General features: G+C 39.8%; 1 protein-coding gene across 1 annotated transcript in view; it reads left to right on the forward strand.

Annotated features, from left to right (window-relative positions):
* Positions 1–21,026, forward strand: part of LOC117551203 (rho guanine nucleotide exchange factor 12-like) — a gene marked incomplete at its 3' end in the record, with an annotated part of 33,259 nt that overhangs the window by 5,332 nt on the left and 6,901 nt on the right. The window contains exons 5-25 of the mRNA XM_034223956.1: positions 248–325; positions 2,041–2,157; positions 2,745–2,861; positions 3,647–3,754; positions 5,233–5,331; positions 5,422–5,532; positions 6,228–6,326; positions 6,427–6,469; positions 6,643–6,748; positions 7,612–7,749; positions 8,310–8,342; positions 8,669–8,783; positions 8,906–9,011; positions 13,237–13,524; positions 14,273–14,420; positions 14,576–14,736; positions 15,566–15,712; positions 16,195–16,280; positions 16,380–16,505; positions 17,458–17,572; positions 20,882–20,982. Coding sequence (XP_034079847.1) covers positions 248–325; positions 2,041–2,157; positions 2,745–2,861; positions 3,647–3,754; positions 5,233–5,331; positions 5,422–5,532; positions 6,228–6,326; positions 6,427–6,469; positions 6,643–6,748; positions 7,612–7,749; positions 8,310–8,342; positions 8,669–8,783; positions 8,906–9,011; positions 13,237–13,524; positions 14,273–14,420; positions 14,576–14,736; positions 15,566–15,712; positions 16,195–16,280; positions 16,380–16,505; positions 17,458–17,572; positions 20,882–20,982 — 2,442 coding nt within the window. The remainder of the gene's footprint in view (positions 1–247; positions 326–2,040; positions 2,158–2,744; positions 2,862–3,646; positions 3,755–5,232; positions 5,332–5,421; positions 5,533–6,227; positions 6,327–6,426; positions 6,470–6,642; positions 6,749–7,611; positions 7,750–8,309; positions 8,343–8,668; positions 8,784–8,905; positions 9,012–13,236; positions 13,525–14,272; positions 14,421–14,575; positions 14,737–15,565; positions 15,713–16,194; positions 16,281–16,379; positions 16,506–17,457; positions 17,573–20,881; positions 20,983–21,026) is intronic.

The following is a 21,026-nucleotide window of genomic DNA, read 5'->3' on the forward strand; positions in this document are numbered from 1 at the left end:
GAATCAGAAATACATGCACGTAGATTGTTCCCTGTAGAAATGATCTGTATCTCTTCTCATGCTGTTCTTAAATTAGACGAGTCTTTTACTGTATGATGAATTTCCACATTTCCCTTTGGACGTTAGTCTCTCCAGTATCACTTCTCTCTCTCCGTGTGAACCTCGAGCTCCTTTCAGCTACAGGAGAATAATGATGTATTTCCAAACATATGTTCTCACTATTTCGGCTCATTATTTCCTCCTTTAGGGTGAGAATAAAACCAGGCACAGTGAGAGGGTGGACCTCCTGCAGAAGATGCTAACCAAGGAGCAGCAAGACCTGCAGGTGGATTATATATATATTATATATGTATATGGAAAGTATCCTATACACCATATTTACAATGCTGTTTGTTTGCATTGTACAGTATGTCCTTCTGTTCACTTTACTCTTGGTGTATTTGGGCAGAGGTGGGAGAAGTACTCAGGTCTTTTACTTGAGTAAAAGTAGAAGTACTCAGTCTTGTACTTGAGTAAAAGTAGAAGTACTCAGGTCTTGTTACTTGAGTAAAGATATAGTACTCAGATCTTGTACTTGAGTAAAAGTAGAATTACCCAGATGTATGTAACTTGAGTAAAAGTAGAAGTACTCAGATCTTGTTCTTGAGTAAAAGTAGAAGTACTCAGATCTTGTACTTGAGTAAAGTAGAAGTACTCAGGTATTGTACTTGAGTAAAGTAGAAGTACTCAGGTCTTGTACTTGAGTAAAAGTAGAAGTACTCACATCTTGTACTAGAGTAAAAGCAGAAGTACTCAGATCTTGTACTTGAGTAAAAGTAGAAGTACTCAGATATTGTACTTGAGTAAAAGTAGAAGTACTCAGATCTTGTACTAGAGTAAACGTAGAAGTACTCAGATCTTGTACTAGAGTAAACGTAGAAGTACTCAGATCTTGTCCTTGAGTAAAAGTAGAAGTACTCAGATCTTGTACTTGAGTAAAAGAAGTAGAAGTACTCAGATCTTGTACTTGAGTAAAAGTAGAAGTACTCATATCTTGTACTTGAGTAAAAGTAGAAGTACTCAGATCTTGTACTTGAGTAAAAGTAGAAGTACTCAGATATTGTACTTGAGTAAAAGTAGAAGTACTCAGATCTTGTCTTTGAGTAAAAGCCATAAGTACTCATATCTTGTACTTGAGTACAAAGTAGAAGTACTCAGATCTTATCCTTGAGTAAAAGTAGAAGTACTCAGATCTTGTACTTGAGTAAAAGTAGAAAGTACTCAGATCTTGTACTTGAGTAAAAAGTCAGAAGTACTCAGATCTTGTACTTGAGTAAAAGTAGAAGTACTCAGATCTTGTACTTGAGTACAAGTAGAAGTACTCAGAACTTGTACTTGAGTAAACGTAGAAGTACTCAGATCTTGTTCTTGAGTAAAAGTAGAAGTACTCAGATCTTGTACTTGAGTAAAAGTAGAAGTACTCAGATCATGTCTTGAGTAAAAGTAGAAGTACTCAGATCTTGTACTTGAGTAAAAGTAGAAGTACCAGAGTGTAGGAATACTCTGTTACAGTAAAAGCCCTGCATTCAAAATGTTCCTCAAGTAAAAGTACAAAAGTATTCTCATCAAAATATAGTGAAAGTAGCGACAGTAAAAGTAGTCATTGTGCAGATTGGTCCGTTTCAGAATAATATATATGATATGTTTTATAATGATTGATCATGAAAGTGTTCTCAAAGCTGGTGAAGGTGCCAGCTAGTTTGAAGTACTTTGTATACTGCAGGGTAGCTGGTGGATTTACTCAGGTGGAACTAAAGTCTGATTCAACACTTGGTTCGATTTCACATCATTCATCCACATCTGTGAAGTAACTAAAGGTATTAAATACATGTAGTGAAGTACAAGTACCACCATTTACCTCTGAACTGTAGTGGGGTAGCAGGGTACAAGGTAGAGACAATGGAAATACTCAAGTAAAGTATCTCAAAATTCTTCTTGAGTACAGTACTTGAGTAAATGTACTTAGTTACTTTACACCTCTGTATTTGGGATGTGTTCCAGGTGAAGGAGGAGGAGCACAGCAGGAACCCTGGTCCTAAACTCCTGAAGGAGGTTCAGGAGGTTCAGAAACACATCTCTCTGCTGCAGGAGAGGCTCAGCAGAGCAGCCACTTCACAGGTTAGAAAAGACTCTTTAATATTACCTTACACTTCATTTAACCAACACAGTTATCTAAAGCAAGGTACAAAGAAGGATTATAAGTTGACCAGTTCAGAACAGACAGAATCCTGCAGGTACATGAGCTATACATAAGACACAAGTTATTACACTTTATTTGAATGTCTATGGTGCAGTGGAAATACGGTTGCAGCTTTGATCCTCACACTATTTGAGTCAGATTGATGCCAGGTGGAAATAGAAATAACATTATTTTTACAGCATATATGTTGTCACTAAATGCATGTTAATCCTTTTACTAAACCTCCTTCATCCATGCTCTGAATGAAGCTTAAACCACCTTGTCCCGTCCGCAGACTTCACCTTAACAGGATCTTATTTCTGCATTTTGACTTGCACCATTGCTTCTCTTGCACTATTTAATTTCAATTTCTTGTTGTATATCTTAATTATATTGTGTATTGCGCTGTAGGAGGAGCCTGGGACTTCAGACTTTCATTGCCAAAACTTTTTACAAATGACAATAAAGTATTTGAATCTTAGATCTTTTACACTGGACACTTCTATTTTCTACATGTGTGATTTAGGATGGAGCTGCAGGGTCCAGGAACGGTGGGGAAGAGGAGGGGGACGCAGGACCTCGACACACCCCTTCCTCTCCGGGGGAAAACAGCACCGACGGACCCTCGACCAACAACAACTCTGTGAGTATAATCACCAGTGGAGGAAGTACATTTACTCAAGTATTGGACTTAGGAACTATTTTTTACATGTACTTCACCATTTTATGCTATATGAACTTATCGTCCACTACATTTTCTATCAAAGTCAACTTTATTGTCAATTTTGCAGTTTGTGTTTACAGAGAGATGGAAATACCGTTTCCCATAATCCCGAATACAAAAACAAATATATATAAAAACATGTATACAAATATGTATATACACAATGTATGTATGCAAATATTATACTCCACGACATTCATTTCACACTCATAATTGCTAGCTACCATTTTATATATAAAAACATATGATAGGCTTATATGATAAGATATAATGCAGTATTATTCTACACATGTAACTTAACTTGATATGAAATACAGTATATTTGTTGTGGATAAAAAGGAAAAGAGACATTTTGCTTCCAAAGTACTTTTATTCCTAATACTTTAAGTACATTTTCAACTTTCCCACGGTATGATGTTTGTGTTTTATGCAGTCTTTTAAGACAATAGCTAGTTCTGACGCTGCTGTTGAAAGAGGAACGTCTTTATTAATACACTATAGGAGTATTCATGGTCTAATGTAACAACAGGAAGTCTGAAGCTCTGCCCACACAGACTGCTTTGTAATAACTTCCTCTGCTCTTTCCTATAAATAGAGATTTGAAATGATCCTTACTTTTCCAACTCTGGGGATTTTCCAGCATTCAGCAGCAGACTAAACAATCAATTAAGAGTCGTGTGTGTGTGTGCGTGTGTGTGTGTTAGATGCACAGCAGCCCCCTCGTACAGACGCCCTGTCAGAGCCCAGATATCAGCCGACGGGACGACCTCGATTTCCGGCCGTCTCCTGAAACGGAGGACACTCCCGACACAGTAATGAGACACATTTTTTTGTTTTTTTATCGTCCTAATGTGAACTCTTACCTGTCCTGTCCTTGGTTTTACTTTTCATGCTGCTTTGACACCTGAATTTCCCTACAGGGGTTAAATAGAGGTTTATCTTGTTTTAATAATATTACTTAAATAAACACCAACAGCCGATTGTTAAGATAGATTGATAGATTGGGAGGGATGAAACCCTCTAAAGGTCTCACATGCAGAGCACACACAGTGACATGTGTTCTCTGCTTTTAACCCATCCTAGCACCAGGAGTCTAGAACTAGGAGCAGTGGGCAGCTATTGCACAGCGCCCGGGGAGCAATGGGACTGGGGGGGGGAAGGGGGGTGTCCGGGGCCTTGCTCAAGGGCACCACGGCAGGGCAGGAGGTGAACTGGGACCTCTCCAAGTAGCAGTCCACACTCCATATTTTAGGTCTGGTCGGGGACTTGAACCGGCGACCCTACGGCTCACAGTCCAAGCCCCTACTGACTGAGCCACTGCCGGACTACTAGCTAATTAAGTGTACAAAAGATGTCTAAAATGTGTAGTTGATGCTTAAAGAAGGAGGAATGAGGCTCAGAAACACGAAATGGTTCTTGAAAATTGTTTGTGTTTTACATGTTTTACACAAACATGATGATACGTTTTTCCCATAAATAATAACCTATATTTCTATAGGTGGCAAAGCTAATGCCACACACACACACACACACACACACACACACACACACACAAGACTTATCCTAACCTTAACCATAACCACACATACCTAACCCTAACCAAGTCTTCACCCTAAAATTAATGATTCCCCTTATGGGGACCTCCAATTTGTCCCCATAAGGGAGGCGAGTCCCCACACGTGACTGTGTAAACAGATTTAGGTCCCCACAAGGATAGTAATGCTAGGCCACACTCACACACACACACACACACACACACACACACACACGCACACACACAGACTATCGAGCTGCCCAATCATGTGGTGTTGTTGTGGTTCGACAAGTGATTTTCACCAGGCATTAAGAGACCATGTCCATTGACTTGTATTCAATATAAATATGACACAACAATAAACGAACATATCCAAATTCAGTTTTTTATGTGAGGAAAGAAGCAAGAAAACACTTTTTATAATGAAAATAATGATAATACATTCATACTCCTTTTTAAAGGGAGCTACATAATAAGGTGATATATAGTATAGATTCAAATGTTCTTGTTTCATTTGTAATATTCTTAACAGTGAATGTGTTTTAGTTTGGCTTTCAGTGCATTATCCCTCTGAATTCTGCACATTGTAACTGCACGTATTTTATTCCAATTGTATTTCTACGATTTCAACCATATTCTATTTTATGTCATTATAGTTTTCTCAAAATAGTTTTCTATCGTTGTTTTGAATTTTTGTTTTGTTTTTATATATGCACCATAACATCAAGTCAAACACCATGCCAATGTCTTCCTCAGGCTTTCAGTGCCCAGTGCATTGTGGGAAACCCTCCCTACCTCCTCCACCCGCAGATCATCGGAGCAGAAGACGACTACTTTGACTCTCAGCAGGAGCAGGTACCTCCATAATTATAGATATGAAATTGACTCAAATGTCGCGTTATCTTCATCTTTATGAACATGAACATGAAATCCTCTGTTATCCAGATTAACGGAGTGTGCAGCTGCTTCCAGAGTCTAGACGCTCTGAAGGCTCGGCCGGCGCACCTCGCTGCTTTCCTCCATCACGTGGTGTCGCAGTTTGACCCTGCTCCTCTGGTACACACACACACACACACACACACACACACACACACACACACACACACACACACAAAGAGACACACACCATGTATACATCACTTCAGGGGACATGACGTTAACTTACATACATTTCCTGGAGACTTATCCTAACCTTAACCATGGCCCTTAACCTTACCCTTAACCTTACCCTTAACCTTACCCTTAATCATAACCAAGTCTTCACCCTAAAATTAATGATTCCCCTTGTGGGGACCTCCATTTTGTCCCCATAAGGGAGGCGAGTCCCCACACGCGACTGTGTAAACAAATGTAGGTCCCCACAAGTATAGTAATGCTAGGACACACACACACACATAATACCCATCTATTATTCCAATAATGTGTGGTTTTATACCAAAATGAAAAACACCAATGTAGCATACTTCTACTCTGCTGTGTGTTATTGTACTTCCTGAGAAGACAGACGGATAACTGTATTCATTGTTCTAGTTTTACCAAGCTTAATATTACTACTCAACATACAAAAAGTACTAAAATATAACAATGTCATTTAATGGTCTAAAAATAATATTAAAAATCAATTTAAGCATTTATAAATTGACAACAAAATCTGTAACAATCAGTATTTTCTGTTTAAATTTGCTCCCTAAAAAAAGATCATTTTAATTGTATATTAACAGTTTTATAAATCACTTTCTTCCTCATGTTAGTTCTGTTATCTCTACGCTGACATGCACAAACAAACCAGCTCCAAAGAGAGCCGACGCTTCTTCATCGAGTTCCACTCTCTCTTCCTGGATCGGACAGCGGTACGTTTTCTTTCTTCAGACAATCGCTCTTCTCTCTCTTTGACCTCACTCCGGATTATGTACCATTTTGGTTGATGCATCTCTCGTGTTGTTTCCTCAGAACCTTAAAGTACCGGTGCCAGACACAGTTGCAGCTGACCTGGGTAAGAGGCGGAGAGACACTCAGATATTCTACAGATTTGAAATGGCACAAAAAACTGTTAATTAATGATGAATAAATAGTGAGAATCACAAGCAGAGTTTCCTGAATGCATGCATTTAAGTTATAATACTCTTAGAGCTGTGATGATATGACTGTGTGTGTGTTTCTCTGCAGAGAAGCGGAGGCTGGAGTTAATCCCAGAGGATCTGTGCAAACAATACACTCAGCTGCTGCAGGACACACTGCTGCCAGAGCTGCACAGGAACCTGGAGGACTTCAGGTAACACACACACACACACACACACACACACACACACACACACACACACACACACACACACACACACACACACACACACACACACACACACACACACACACACACACAGTGGAGAAAGATACCGTACTGAAGTAATAATATTACGTTTATTTAGTATAGCTCCTTTCACAAGAAAGAACAGAAGTAAAAATGAAGACCACAGAAACATGAATACAAGAACAACATGAGGCAGACATTAAGGTCAACAGAACAACAGAACACAGACCACGTGGAGTCCTGAAAGGAACAAACATAAGAGCACATCACACACATCACACACATCACACACATCTCAAGTAGAAACAAAAGCCAATGTAAAAAGATAAGTCTTCAGTTGTTATAGTAGAAGTACTAATACTATGCTTTATGAAACATATAGTTAAAAATGACCAAGATCTGGAAGGTGTATCATGAAATGGTGACTAGAAAATGTATACAAAGTCAAATAATGAGTGGCAGAGATAATGCATGTTCAGAGGGGAGAAATCACTTTTACAGATAAAGAACATAAGAACAAACGAGTGTTAAATATCAAATTACTGATGATGTAATGTCAATACACAACTCAACACAATATATAACACAGATGTTAATTATTTAACTTTTAAACTCAACAGTTGAGTACATATCCTTGGTCGTTTCCACCGCTGAACCTTGTGTGTGTGTGTGTGTGTGTGTGTGTGTGTGTGTGTGTGTGTGTGTGTGTGTGTGTGTGTGTGTGTGTGTGTGTGTGTGTGTGTGTGTGTGTGTGTGTGTGTGTGTGTGTGTGTGTGTGTGTGTGTGTGTGTGTGTGTGTGTGTGTGTGTGTGTGTGTGTGTGCACAGACAGAAGCGCAGCATGGGTCTGACTCTGGCTGAAGACGAGCTGTCGAAGCTGGACTCAGACGGAGGAAAAGACCCTCAGAATCTGGAGAGGGAATGTTGCTGTGCCGAAAACATACTGTCAAAGATAGAGGACATCCTGTGAGCACACACACACACATAGACAGACACACACACACACACACCACACACACACACACACACACACACACACACACACACTGATACACATGCATGTAATTATTCAACTCCAGTGTAGTCATACACATGCTGCATTGATTTGGAGTCACCGGGTCACATTATATGGAAGCTATTGCAAAAGAATCTGGAATTTCAATGAGCAATCTGCACATTTCTCCATAGAAATATTCATATTAGAGAGATAATCAGACTAAAATGCAATAACAAGATGTGTGTCCTACTTTTCCAGAGCAGTAATACAATGCTGCATTGATTTGGAGGTCACTGGGTCACATGACATGGTAGCTATTGCACAGAAATGAGACTTTTTTCATGAAGAAACTTGCAGATTTGTTCATAGAGATATTCATTTAAACGAGAAAAAGGCAGTACAATCCATAAAAAGATGTGCGTTCTATGTGTACAGGGATTGATTTAGAGTCACACAATCACATGACAACAACAACAACAAATCAAGCCTATTCAATGATCGTTTGCTAACCCTGAGTTTCCTGTTGCAGGTTGCCGTCACAGCCCACAGAAGAGGAGAAGTGGTGAGAAGAACGAGAGTTTTTATATCAATAATTATACATTTTTTATTCATTTCCCCAAAGTCTCTTGCATTGACGTTGCACATATCCAGATAGCGGATAGAAAACTGTTTATAATTAGCCTTAAATGAGATTGTAAGTGGCATTAAATGGGTTTAAAATGTAACGTACGTCAAGCTGCAGTAACCCTGTTGTGTAAAAGGTCTTCTTAGGGTTTATTTGTAGTCTTACTTTCACTACATGTGTGTTTTTGCACCATGTTGTGTGATGAAATCTGCAAATGAGTACATATTGTCACACCATATCCTATTATATTGTTCTATTTGCAGCCAAACGATGCAGTACGTGATGCTCACCTACATGAAGCACCTCGGGGTGAGAGTGAAGGAGCCTCGAGGCCTCGAACACAAACGAGCTCGCATCAACTTCCTGCCCAAGATCAAGGTCCGCCCCCTCGTCACACAATCATGATTTACAGTTTTGTTGTCCAAGAATGATCTTATGAGTTCACATGCAGCAGCCCCTTTGAGGAAGTGCTTCTAATGTGTTTCATTTCTAACGAGCAGAAGAGCATAAAGCCAGAGAAGGAGGGAGAGGAGAAAGTGAAGAAGCCTCGGTTTGCCAACATCCTCGGCCCGCCTCGACGTCTGAGCCGAGTCGACTCCACTTCAGGTGAGAGGGAGAATAACGTTTTACCATCGAGTTTATTGTTACAATTGTTTAGATAGCACAGAACCCACTAGGCTATGAGTGTAAAAGAGTGCCATTGTAGGTCAATATAAAATACAGAGTCGATGGGACGGGGGTGATATTTAATTAAATGAATACATTTGTAAATAAATATGAGAAAAAACAATAGAATATTACACTTTGATTTTGTTCTTTTGCTTTTTTAAGTTTCACAGAATAGAGTTTCCTTCTCTTTGATGTACCCCTTTAAACTTGGAAATATTGAGTCTTTTCACTCGATCTTACCCCCTCCCCAAGCCCTGACATTTCCTTTGTGTTACCTACAAGGACCCTACAAAAAGATACAAATGTTGAGTGAGACAACAAGTACAAAGTGTTAAAATTATAGCAATATTAATGTTAGAAAAAGTGTTTTTTGAGTGTGACCACGTGTTAATATGGTTTTTATAATTAGTTTTCAATGGTGTGGATTTTACTTGCCATACATCTTCCTACAAACATGAATCTACTAGTGAATTATGGCTCTTTGAAGGGAGCCGGATCTCATGGCTCCGTTCCTTTCAAAGAGCCGTTCAAAAGAGCCGTTCAAAAGAATCGTTCAAAAGAGTCATTCAAAAGAGTCGTTCAAAAGAGCCGTTCAAAAGAGTTATTCAAAAGAATCGTTCAAAAGAGCCGTTCAAAAGAGTCATTCAAAAGAGCCGTTCGAAAGAGTTGTTTTTTTAGAGGGGGCGGGGTTAATAGGTTTATCTGCGAAATAATCACCAGGATAATGATTGACCAGTGGCGAGCCTTGACTTTTATACCTAGGCCCTCTGACCCCCCCCCTTCCCTCGAAAAAAAAGAAGAGTTATTACGTCACAGCGTATACTTCAGCGGAATATCAAAACAGCGGCCCGGGGTGCAAAACGCATCAATGACAGCGACCCTCTACCACACAAAACAACACCATTTATATAAACACTAGGGCCGGGACTTTAACGCGTTAATTAAGATTAATTAATTACACAAAAATTAACGCGTTAAAAAAATTAACGCATTTTAATCGCACTTATTTTTGCACCGCGGAACGTTTCTCACTGGATGAGTTTCAGGCGTACCGATTATACTGGAGCACCAACTAACATTCATGACTTCAGACATCAACAAACCACAGTGAACAACAGTGGGAAATGTTGTTTTAAAAAACGGACGGATGGAAGCGTCGATAAGAGCACGGTTGTGTGCAAATTATGCAAAAAGGAATTTGCATATCACCGCAGCACATCAAGCCTCAAGTATCACCTCAATGCAAAACATATAGCAGCTAGCGTGGAAGCTAGCGTGGACGTTAGCCTCTTTTATCGCGTTCACACCAAAAAGAGCCGGTACTAAAATGAGTTCATGAGAACCTTTTTACCCCCACGAAAGTCCCTGCTAGAGAGCAGAGAGCTGCTAGAGAGCAGGGACTTTCGTACGGCTCTCTTGTGAGAAAAGAGCTATATTTCTGATTGGCTGGGCGGATTGCAAACCACGCCCCGTAAAACTCCCAAAAAGTTTTGTGAAGCCGTCATTTTATTATCCTCGCATTAGCATTATTAGCATTAGCCCAGCGCAGAAACGCAGAGAGACTAATTTATGGCAACACAAAATAAAACATGGGAGCGGTGGAGATGAGGAGGTGTCGGCGTTCTGGCGATTTACTCGGAAGGCTGCTGGGACTCCCAGCAGCTTCTACTGAAGCCAGTCCCCAACTCCGGGGACTTCCGGCCGGGGACTTTGGGCGGCAGTATACGCCGTGAAGTGGTTTGCGGCCTGCCAGTAAATCCAAAGCAGAAGAAGAAGAAGTGACGTCAGCGGCTTCATTTGCCTAATCCACCCCCAGGTTCAAAGAGTTCTCATGAACTAAGTTCTCATGAACCTTTGTGGGAAAAGTACTGCGGTGTGAATGCGCCTAATGGTATACTAAAATCCATGTGAAAAAAAATTGCTTCTCACTGTTCTTAGGTCAAATATGTATATGCGATTAAAAATGCGATTAATTTCGATTAATTAATTACAAAGCCTCTAATTAATTAGATTTTTTTTTTAATCGAGTCCCGGCCCTAATAAACACCTATCATGACAGGGCACCCGCTGCCAAGTAACAATTACAAATGAATTAAGTCGGCACGGCGGCCCACATTGAAAATGACTTAGGCCTACCTTTGATGATAAATCACTGAAACACAAAGTCCATCCTCCTGTCCTTTTGGATGAAGCACTTGATGGCGGGTCATGCAGCTGATCCTTTACCACTCCAGTTTATCATTGTAACTCAATCTTGAAAATGACTCGGTTAATAATTTCGTAACGATGTCATCACTATCACTGAAGTGAGCCATCATGAACGAACTTATGCTAATTATAAATCTATCGATCATAAATCTATCGTTTAGATTTATGATTTGAAAATAATAAAAGTAGGGTAGATATGTGGATATTATCCGGCTGAACACAACGTGCATTTATCTAACAGGTTCGTTTTCCACAGACCTTATTTCGGGCTATTTTCCAAAACCCTATGGAGAAATCGCACTGCTTTCTGTCGAGGGAATCCGAGCGAAGCTTACTTCCGGGTTTTAGGACGCGTCACTGCACCACTTGCATAGACCTCACAGCGGGCGGAACTTGTCATAAAGTCCGTGAAAATAAAGCCCGCCCATTTAGAGGGAAGATATGATTGGTCAATTGTACTGTCATTTGACATTACTCTCTCGTTGAGTTACTATAGCTGGCCCTCTGTGAATGTAGAGAGGGACCAACAAGCTCTCCCGTCTTCACATAACTCGCAGAGACGGCGTTTAACCCTTCACATTCCAACAGAAACTGAACAGGCAGATTCGAAGGATTTATTTCTTTGGAAATATTATTTTAAATAAAATTAAATCAAGTTATTTTGGTAAAACTAATGAAAATGGTAACAACAAAAACATATTTAATAAAATATTAAAATTTTAATTAATTAAGAGGGCCCTGACGGCTCGCCACTGTGATTGACTGTATTGCCAGACCTAACTTACTTACTTTACTTACTAATTTACTCACGGTAAAAAAAAATGCACTCCCTATTCCATAGTCATGAAGGAGGAATCTAACTATATCCAGAATACGTTTTATTGGATCCAGGCAGGAAACATGTTTATTTCTGCTGTGAAGTTGGGCATTTTAACAAGGGGGTCTATGGAAATGGCTCCTTTCTGCATCCATCCCCTATCGGCTACTAGAGGAACTGCAGTTTGTGGCTCTTCCTTCTGGGCTGCCCCAGAGTTTGCCGCTTGTCAGGAACGTCAAAATCGCTATGACGCGCTGATTGGCTGTGGGTTAGTGATGGGAATAATGGCTCTTTGAAGGGAGCCGGATCTTATGGCTCCATTCCTTTCAAAGAGCCCTTCAAAAGAGCCGTTTTTTTTAAAGGGGGCGGGGTTACTAGGTTTATCTGCGAAATAATCACCAGGATAATGATTGACTGTATTTAATGTCAATAATCTGCATTGTAAACATGACACAAGGTGGCGCCATATCCATGTCCTTCATGTCAGTGAATGTACTTTGAATTTACCCTCTGGTAAAGTTGCCTTGCCTTGAATGAAATTCACGCAACTCTTAATATTAGATACTGTGTTTTTAAGTGGCGATGGAGATTATTTGTTGACCCTGCTTTAAAGGATATGTTGCCTTTACAAATGGTGCGCTTCATCACTGCCTGGGTTTTGGTTGAAGTGCATCCAAATGCTGCTGCGTTTTTGCGAAAACACGTCGTCTACCTGTCCTGTACCACTTGTTATGACTTCTCCCTCTCGCGTATTCCGTTAAGACCCACCCCATCTCACTCCTCGTGCTGAAACCTACCAATCAGAGTAGGGGGGGGGTCTTCACAGAATACGTTTGGGGAACAAAATCAAGCTCTTTAAAAGGCGAGTGGATTTTGGCAGGCAGTGAGTGCGGACCGACGATTGAACGATAAAAAGAACGGCTCTTTGATACGACTCGGTTCCCCTCGTTCGAACCAAAGAGCCGTTCAAAAGAATCGGCTCGTTCTCGACCGACACATCACTAGAATCTACGGTCCAAACTAAAGGGTCAGGTGCTGGGTTTTGAAATTGCATAACGTTAAGTGAATAAAAAGCTTGCTCAATGCAGAATCAACGTTTTTTATTATTATGATTTCCTCCTGTGTGTTTTCCTGCAGTGGGTAAAGCGGTGGAGATGAATAAGCAGCGTTCCCCGAAGCCCCTCCCCCCGGCTTCCCTCCTCCCCGAGCAGCCGGACACCCCCTCTAGTTCTGCTCGGAGTCGTGGAAATCTGAGCGACGGATCGGACGCAGGCACACACTCCAACACACACTCCTCCCCCTCCAACACACACTCCTCCCCCTCCAACACACACTCCTCCTCCTCCTCCTCCAACACACACACCTCCCCCACGCTCAGCCCCCCACCCGGACACCTCTCAGACAGCGGACACGACTCTGACTCCAGTAAGACTCTCCTCTTCCTCACAGGACTGTTCTAGACAGAAGGAGTTACCCTCCTGTCTGCTCGGGTCAAATTTGAATGTTTGTCCGGAGAAGGTTATTTCATCTCGTTGAACTTTGACATATACCAGTCTCAACCCATCAAGATGTGTTCTTCCAAACAATATTCGACTTAGACTTAGACACACTTTATTGTCATTTCAACAAGACACAGAGTGTACTATTAAAACGAAATGTCGTTGTACTGGCTTACAGGAACAGGACAATATAAAAACTTGCTAAAATTGTACATATAAATAAATAATAGTGACGTGGTGCTGATCAAATTAAAGATAAAGTGTGCGTTTAAAATATAAAGACTTACTATACGTATAAATAAAATAGACATTACACAGCGTAATGTAATCTCTATGTTAGTGGTCTACTTAATATTCAGCAGTCTGATGGCATGGGGGAAAAAGCTATTACAGAATCTGACTGAATATCCGTAATATTTTCAAGTTTTTGCCTTGTTTTGACTCAGAAATAAGTGTGCGTTTGTGTATATGGGGTACATTGACATGCTCAAAAGATCAGTACAACTTGTAAATTGCAAAATAGTTTGCCTAAAATGTGTGTATAGGGTGATTCATTATAGTATATGCTTTTTTAAACGGTCAAACCAGGACAGAGGTTGCCCAGTTGATGGTACGACAACACAAAGGTTTAACAAGTTCCCTTAGTTAACGTCCTCTGTGTTATCTCTCCTCAGACGTGTCTCCGTTCTGCCTGCAGCCTCGACTCGGGGATGTTCTGCCGGTCGAGAATCAAGATGGCGTCTGCAGCCCGACCGGATCTCAGTTTGACTTCAGCGCCTCCAACCTGGAGCAGCTGGTGGAGGAGGACCCCGACCCCTTCAGGTGACCCACTGCAGGGTTCAGGTTTTAAATATATATATGTGGACTATGAACAGAAGGATGTTAGTGCCACTTCACAGAGCTCAGGTTTTCTCTATACTGCGGTCTTTTGTCTTCTCTTAAAGTACATTGGTTTCTTGTTGTATCTCCCCCTGCAGGATGGAGGTTCAGTGTCCGGTGTCCTCAGACGTCCAGAGTGAGGAGGATCAGGGGGAGAGAGAGAGTGAAGCCCCCCCTCTGAACTGGCAGAGCCTCGTCAGCAGAGGAGTCCTGGAGAGCTTAACTCCTCAAGAGATCAAACGACAGGAAGTCATCAACGGTGAGACCCTTCACCAACACCTGTCTCTTTCTCAGAGGTGGGAAGTAGTGGAGTACAAATACTTCCTTACTGTACTTAAGTACATCTTTCTGGTATCAGTACTTTACTCCACTACTTATTTTTCTGACGACTTTTTACTTTCTACTTCTTACATGTTGAACCCAAATACCTGTACTTTCTACTTCTTACATGTTGAACTCAAATACCTGTACTTTCTACTTCTTACATGTTGAACCCAAATACCTGTACTTTCTACTTCTCTCATGTTGAACTCAAAATAACTGTACTTTCTACTTCTTACATGTTGAACTCAAATACTTGTACTTTCTACTTCTTACATGTTGAACCCAAATACCTGTACTTTCTACTTCTTACATGTTGAACCCAAATACCTGTACTTTCTACTTCTCTCATTTTCCAAACAGCTGGTTCCTTTAGTCTGAATGTGTGTTTGATGCGTGATCATTATTCTTTAGAGTCATTGCGTGCCTATTGATTTGAACACGATCCGTGTATCCATCATTTCCTGGTCTTCTCTAAAGAAGAGGGACCAATGGAAACGTTGTCATGTTGCCGTTGTTCAGCATGGAAACATTCATTAGCTAACAATGACATTATTGTTCTAGTAATATAAAGGGAGGTCAGGTACTCTTTAAAACAGCTGCTAGTTATGGGTACTTTTTACTGAAGTACATTTCAAAGCCTCTTTACTTTTACTTGATTAAATAAGTTTAGTCAGTACTTCTACTTTTACCAGAGTATTTTTAAACAGGAGTATCTGTACTTCTACTTGAGTAAAGAATGTGCGTACTTCCCCCCCCCGCCTCAGAGCTGTTCTACACGGAGCGAGCTCACCTCCGTATGCTGAAGGTTCTGGACGGTGTTTTCCACCAGAGGCTCAGCAGAGACGCCGTCCTCCCCCCCGACGACATCAAACACATCTTCGTCAACCTGGAGGAGATCATCCAGCTGCACGGTAACACACACACACACACACACCCCCAGCTGAATGGTAACACACACAAACGCACACACGCACGCACACACACACACACACCCCCAGCTGAACGGTAACACACACACACGGTAACAGTCACACACAGTTTTATGGAACTCTCCAGAAATGCTTCCTTAAAATAAATCTTGATAAACGTGTCAAATTGCAATTTAAATAAACCGCATATTTTAATGAAAAGCTCCATCATTTTTACAGATGATACCGTTTTTGATCGTAATGTTGGTACTAAATAAAGGACAGATTTAGGCTTCCATTTTGTTCATTGCATTGGAACTACTAAAAATGATATTTTTTTACTACTAATAAGAAGGAAAAAAATGATGTGTCTAAAATACATAAGCACTGTGAGACATGAAAAGCATTTATCCAAATCGTCTCAAAGGACCGCAACACCGCATCTGATTGACTTGTGTTTCAGAGTTTCTTCTCTTGCTCCTCAGTTTCTGTCACAGAGCAGATGACGGCCATCAGGAAGAGGAGCGAGACGTCGGTGATCGGGCAGATCGCTGATGATCTGCTCGCCTGGGTAAGAGCCTTTCAAATTCAAGACAAACTGCAAGAGGGCAAATTGATATTCATGTTACAGTAAACAGCTCGAGTGTAAACGTTGTGTGTTTTGTTCCAGTTCAGCGGGGAGGAAGAGGAGAAGATAAAGCGCGCTGTGGGGACTTTCTGCAGCAACCAGCCGTCGGCTCTGGAGCTCATCAAGAGCCGCAAGAAGAAGGACCAGAAGTTCACTCTGTTCATGCAGGTCAGCAGAAAACAGGAGAATAAACACAGGAAACACCGTCCAGGTTTCAGTTAGGAAGAGGAAATGCAGAGCAGATCCTTAAAGGCAGGGTAGGTAAGAATGGAGAAGCCAGCTCGAGTGCGCTAGAGTTTGAAAGTAGGCAGCCAAAAACAATCTGCCCCTTCCTTCAGACTTCCTCACAGAGCCCCTCCTCCAACACACACGAACGCGCACATGACCAATGAGGGCACGAGATAAGTTTGTGCACAGATGGAAGGCTGACAGGCAGGTAGGCCATCCAGTTACTTTAGCCGGGCCGGCTCAAATGATTGGTCGTGCTTTTTACAGCGCCACGGCTTCAACTGATGAGATATTGTTATGGATTTGTTGTCAAAGCATTTAATGTATTCATTGCTATCGGGATGTTAAGAGCATTCCATGGAATATAACAAGTGTTTGTGAAGAGAATTACCCACCCCACCTTTAAGTAAAGAGATCAGAGGTAGTGCCACTCAGATTCGGTGGAGTGAAAGTATTTTAATTAAGAGAAAGTCAACTTTTTTCATTCTTTTAATATATATTGTTTCATTATTCTTCCATTCATAAAAAGTCACTTTCAAGAATTTGTTGTTGAGGCAAAGAAGATTACTTATTGATTCAATGCCGATTTGTATCTATATGAACATATTTTAAAAGTATATGAATTTACAGATATATAACTGATAATTTAAAATATATAGGATTGTATTTTTAAACTTTGACTGAATCAAAATGTATGCAAGTTAATATAAGAAGGGAACAAATTATCTAAACATTTTTTAATAATCACATTTAAAAAACAGTTTCGTACATTTAATTAATTTGTCCTTGCTTGGCTTTCTGCTGCCCTCTGGAGATCCTGCTTTGCTTCGTCTGTGAGGGCATTTTAAAGATGTTTTATCTATTTTAATTATCTTTATACTCATTACTTCAGGAGGCTGAGAGTAACCGTCTGTGCCGCCGGCTGCAGCTGAAGGACATCATCCCTGTGGAGATGCAGAGAGTCACCAAGTACCCTCTGCTGCTGGAGAACATCGCCAAGTACACAGGTAGGAGCCAAACACCTGTCATATACAGAGGTGGGAGGTAGTGGAGTACAAATACTTCGTTACTGTACTTAAGTACATTTATCTGGTATCAGTACTTTACTCCACTACTTATTGCTTTGACTTCTTACATGTTGAACACAAATACCTGTACTTTCTACTTCTTACATGTTGAACCCAAATACCTGTACTTTCTACTTCTTACATGTTGAACTCAAATACCTGTACTTTCTACTTCTTACATGTTGAACCCAAATACCTGTACTTTCTACTTCTTACATGTTGAACCCAAATACCTGTACTTCTACTTCTTACATGTTGAACACAAATACCTGTACTTTCTACTTCTTACATGTTGAACCCAAATACCTGTACTTTCTACTTCTTACATGTTGAACCCAAATACCTGTACTTTCTACTTCTTACATGTTGAACACAAATACCTGTACTTTCTACTTCTTACATGTTGAACACAAATACCTGTACTTTCTACTTCTTACATGTTGAACTCAAATACCTGTACTTTCTACTTCTTACATGTTGAACACAAATACCTGTACTTTCTACTTCTTACATGTTGAACACAAATACCTGTACTTTCTACTTCTCACATGTTGAACTTAAATACCTGTACTTTCTACTTCTTACATGTTGAACTCAAATACCTGTACTTTCTACTTCTTACATGTTGAACCCAAATACCTGTACTTTCTACTTCTTACATGTTGAACCCAAATACCTGTACTTTCTACTTCTTACATGTTGAACACAAATACCTGTACTTTCTACTTCTTACATGTTGAACACAAATACCTGTACTTTCTACTTCTCACATGTTGAACCCAAATACCTGTACTTTCTACTTCTTACATGTTGAACCCAAATACCTGTACTTTCTACTTCTCACATGTTGAACTCAAATACCTGTACTTTCTACTTCTTACATGTTGAACACTAATACCTGTACTTTCTACTTCTTACATGTTGAACACTAATACCTGTACTTTCTACTTCTTACATGTTGAACTCAAATACCTGTACTTTCTATTTCTTACATGTTGAACCCAAATACCTGTACTTTCTACTTCTTACATGTTGAACCCAAATACCTGTACTTTCTACTTCTTACATGTTGAACACAAATACCTGTACTTTCTACTTCTTACATGTTGAACCCAAATACCTGTACTTTCTACTTCTTACATGTTGAACCCAAATACCTGTACTTTCTACTTCTTACATGTTGAACTCAAATACCTGTACTTTCTACTTCTCACATGTTGAACTCAAATACCTGTACTTTCTACTTCTTACATGTTGAACTCAAATACCTGTACTTTCTACTTCTTACATGTTGAACTCAAATACCTGTACTTTCTACTTCTTACATGTTGAACCCAAATACCTGTACTTTCTACTTCTTACATGTTGAACACAAATACCTGTACTTTCTACTTCTCACATGTTGAACCCAAATACCTGTACTTTCTACTTCTTACATGTTGAACACAAATACCTGTACTTTCTACTTCTTACATGTTGAACTCAAATACCTGTACTTTCTACTTCTTACATGTTGAACACAAATACCTGTACTTTCTACTTCTTACATGTTGAACTCAAATACCTGTACTTTCTACTTCTCACATGTTGAACCCAAATACCTGTACTTTCTACTTCTTACATGTTGAACACAAATACCTGTACTTTCTACTTCTTACATATTGAACTCAAATACCTGTACTTTCTACTTCTTACATGTTGAACACAAATACCTGTACTTTCTACTTCTTACATGTTGAACACAAATACCTGTACTTTCTACTTCTTACATGTTGAACTCAAATACCTGTACTTTCTACTTCTTACATGTTGAACTCAAATACCTGTACTTTCTACTTCTTACATGTTGAACACAAATACCTGTACTTTCTACTTCTTACATATTGAACTCAAATACCTGTACTTTCTACTTCTTACATGTTGAAGACAAATACCTGTACTTTCTACTTCTTACATGTTGAACACAAATACCTGTACTTTCTACTTCTTACATGTTGAACTCAAATACCTGTACTTTCTACTTCTTACATGTTGAACTCAAATACCTGTACTTTCTACTTCTCACATGTTGAACTCAAATACCTGTACTTTCTACTTCTTACATGTTGAACACAAATACCTGTACTTTCTACTTCTTACATGTTGAACACAAATACCTGTACTTTCTACTTCTTACATGTTGAACTCAAATACCTGTACTTTCTACTTCTTACATGTTGAACACAAATACCTGTACTTTCTACTTCTTACATGTTGAACTCAAATACCTGTACTTTCTACTTCTCACATGTTGAACTCAATACCTGTACTTTCTACTTCTTACATGTTGAACACAAATACCTGTACTTTCTACTTCTACATGTTGAACACAAATACCTGTACTTTCTACTTCTACATGTTGAACTCAAATACCTGTACTTTCTACTTCTTACATGTTGAACCCAAATACCTGTACTTTCTACTTCTTACATGTTGAAGTCAAATACCTGTACTTTCTACTTCTTACATGTTGAACTCAAATACCTGTACTTTCTACTTCTTACATGTTGAAGTCAAATACCTGTACTTTCTACTTCTTACATGTTGAACTCAAATACCTGTACTTTCTACTTCTTACATGTTGAACTCAAATATCTGTACTTTCTACTTCTTACATGTTGAACACAAATACCTGTACTTTCTACTTCTTACATTGTTGAACTCAAACTACCTGTACTTTTCTACTTCTTACATGTTGAACTCAAATACCTGTACTTTCTACTTCTCTCATTTTCCAAACAGCTGGTTCCTTTAGTCTGAATGTGTGTTTGGTGCGTGATCATTATTCTTTAGAGTCATTGCGTGCCTATTGATTTGAACACGATCCGTGTATCCATCATTTCCTGGTCTTCTCTAAAGAAGAGGGACCAATGGAAACGTTGTCATGTTGCCGTTGTTCAGCATGGAAACATTCATTAGCTAACAATGACATTATTGTTCTATTAATATAAAGGGAGGTCAGGTACTCTTTAAAACAGCTGCTAGTTATGGGTACTTTTTACTGAAGTACATTTCAAAGCCTTTACTTTTACTTGAGTAAAGAAGTTTAGTCAGTACTTCTACTTTTACCAGAGGATATTTAAACACAAGTATCTGTACTTCTACTTGAGTAAAGGATGTGTGTACTTTTGCCATCTCTGTGCAGGTGTGTTTTTAAATCATGATACTGGTTATATGTGGAGGAGATCTGATTTGTTGACCCCCCCACAGGAGACGGTGAGGAGAGGGAAAAGGTGAAGAAAGCCGGCGAGTGTTGCAAAAAGATCCTGAACCACGTCAACCAGGCTGTGAAAGAGGCGGAGAACAAACAGGTACGCACTTTAAAATCAGTTTCAAATATACGTGTATCACTTAA

This window comes from Gymnodraco acuticeps, unplaced genomic scaffold (assembly GCF_902827175.1).
Source record: "Gymnodraco acuticeps unplaced genomic scaffold, fGymAcu1.1, whole genome shotgun sequence".
NCBI lineage: Eukaryota > Metazoa > Chordata > Actinopteri > Perciformes > Bathydraconidae > Gymnodraco > Gymnodraco acuticeps.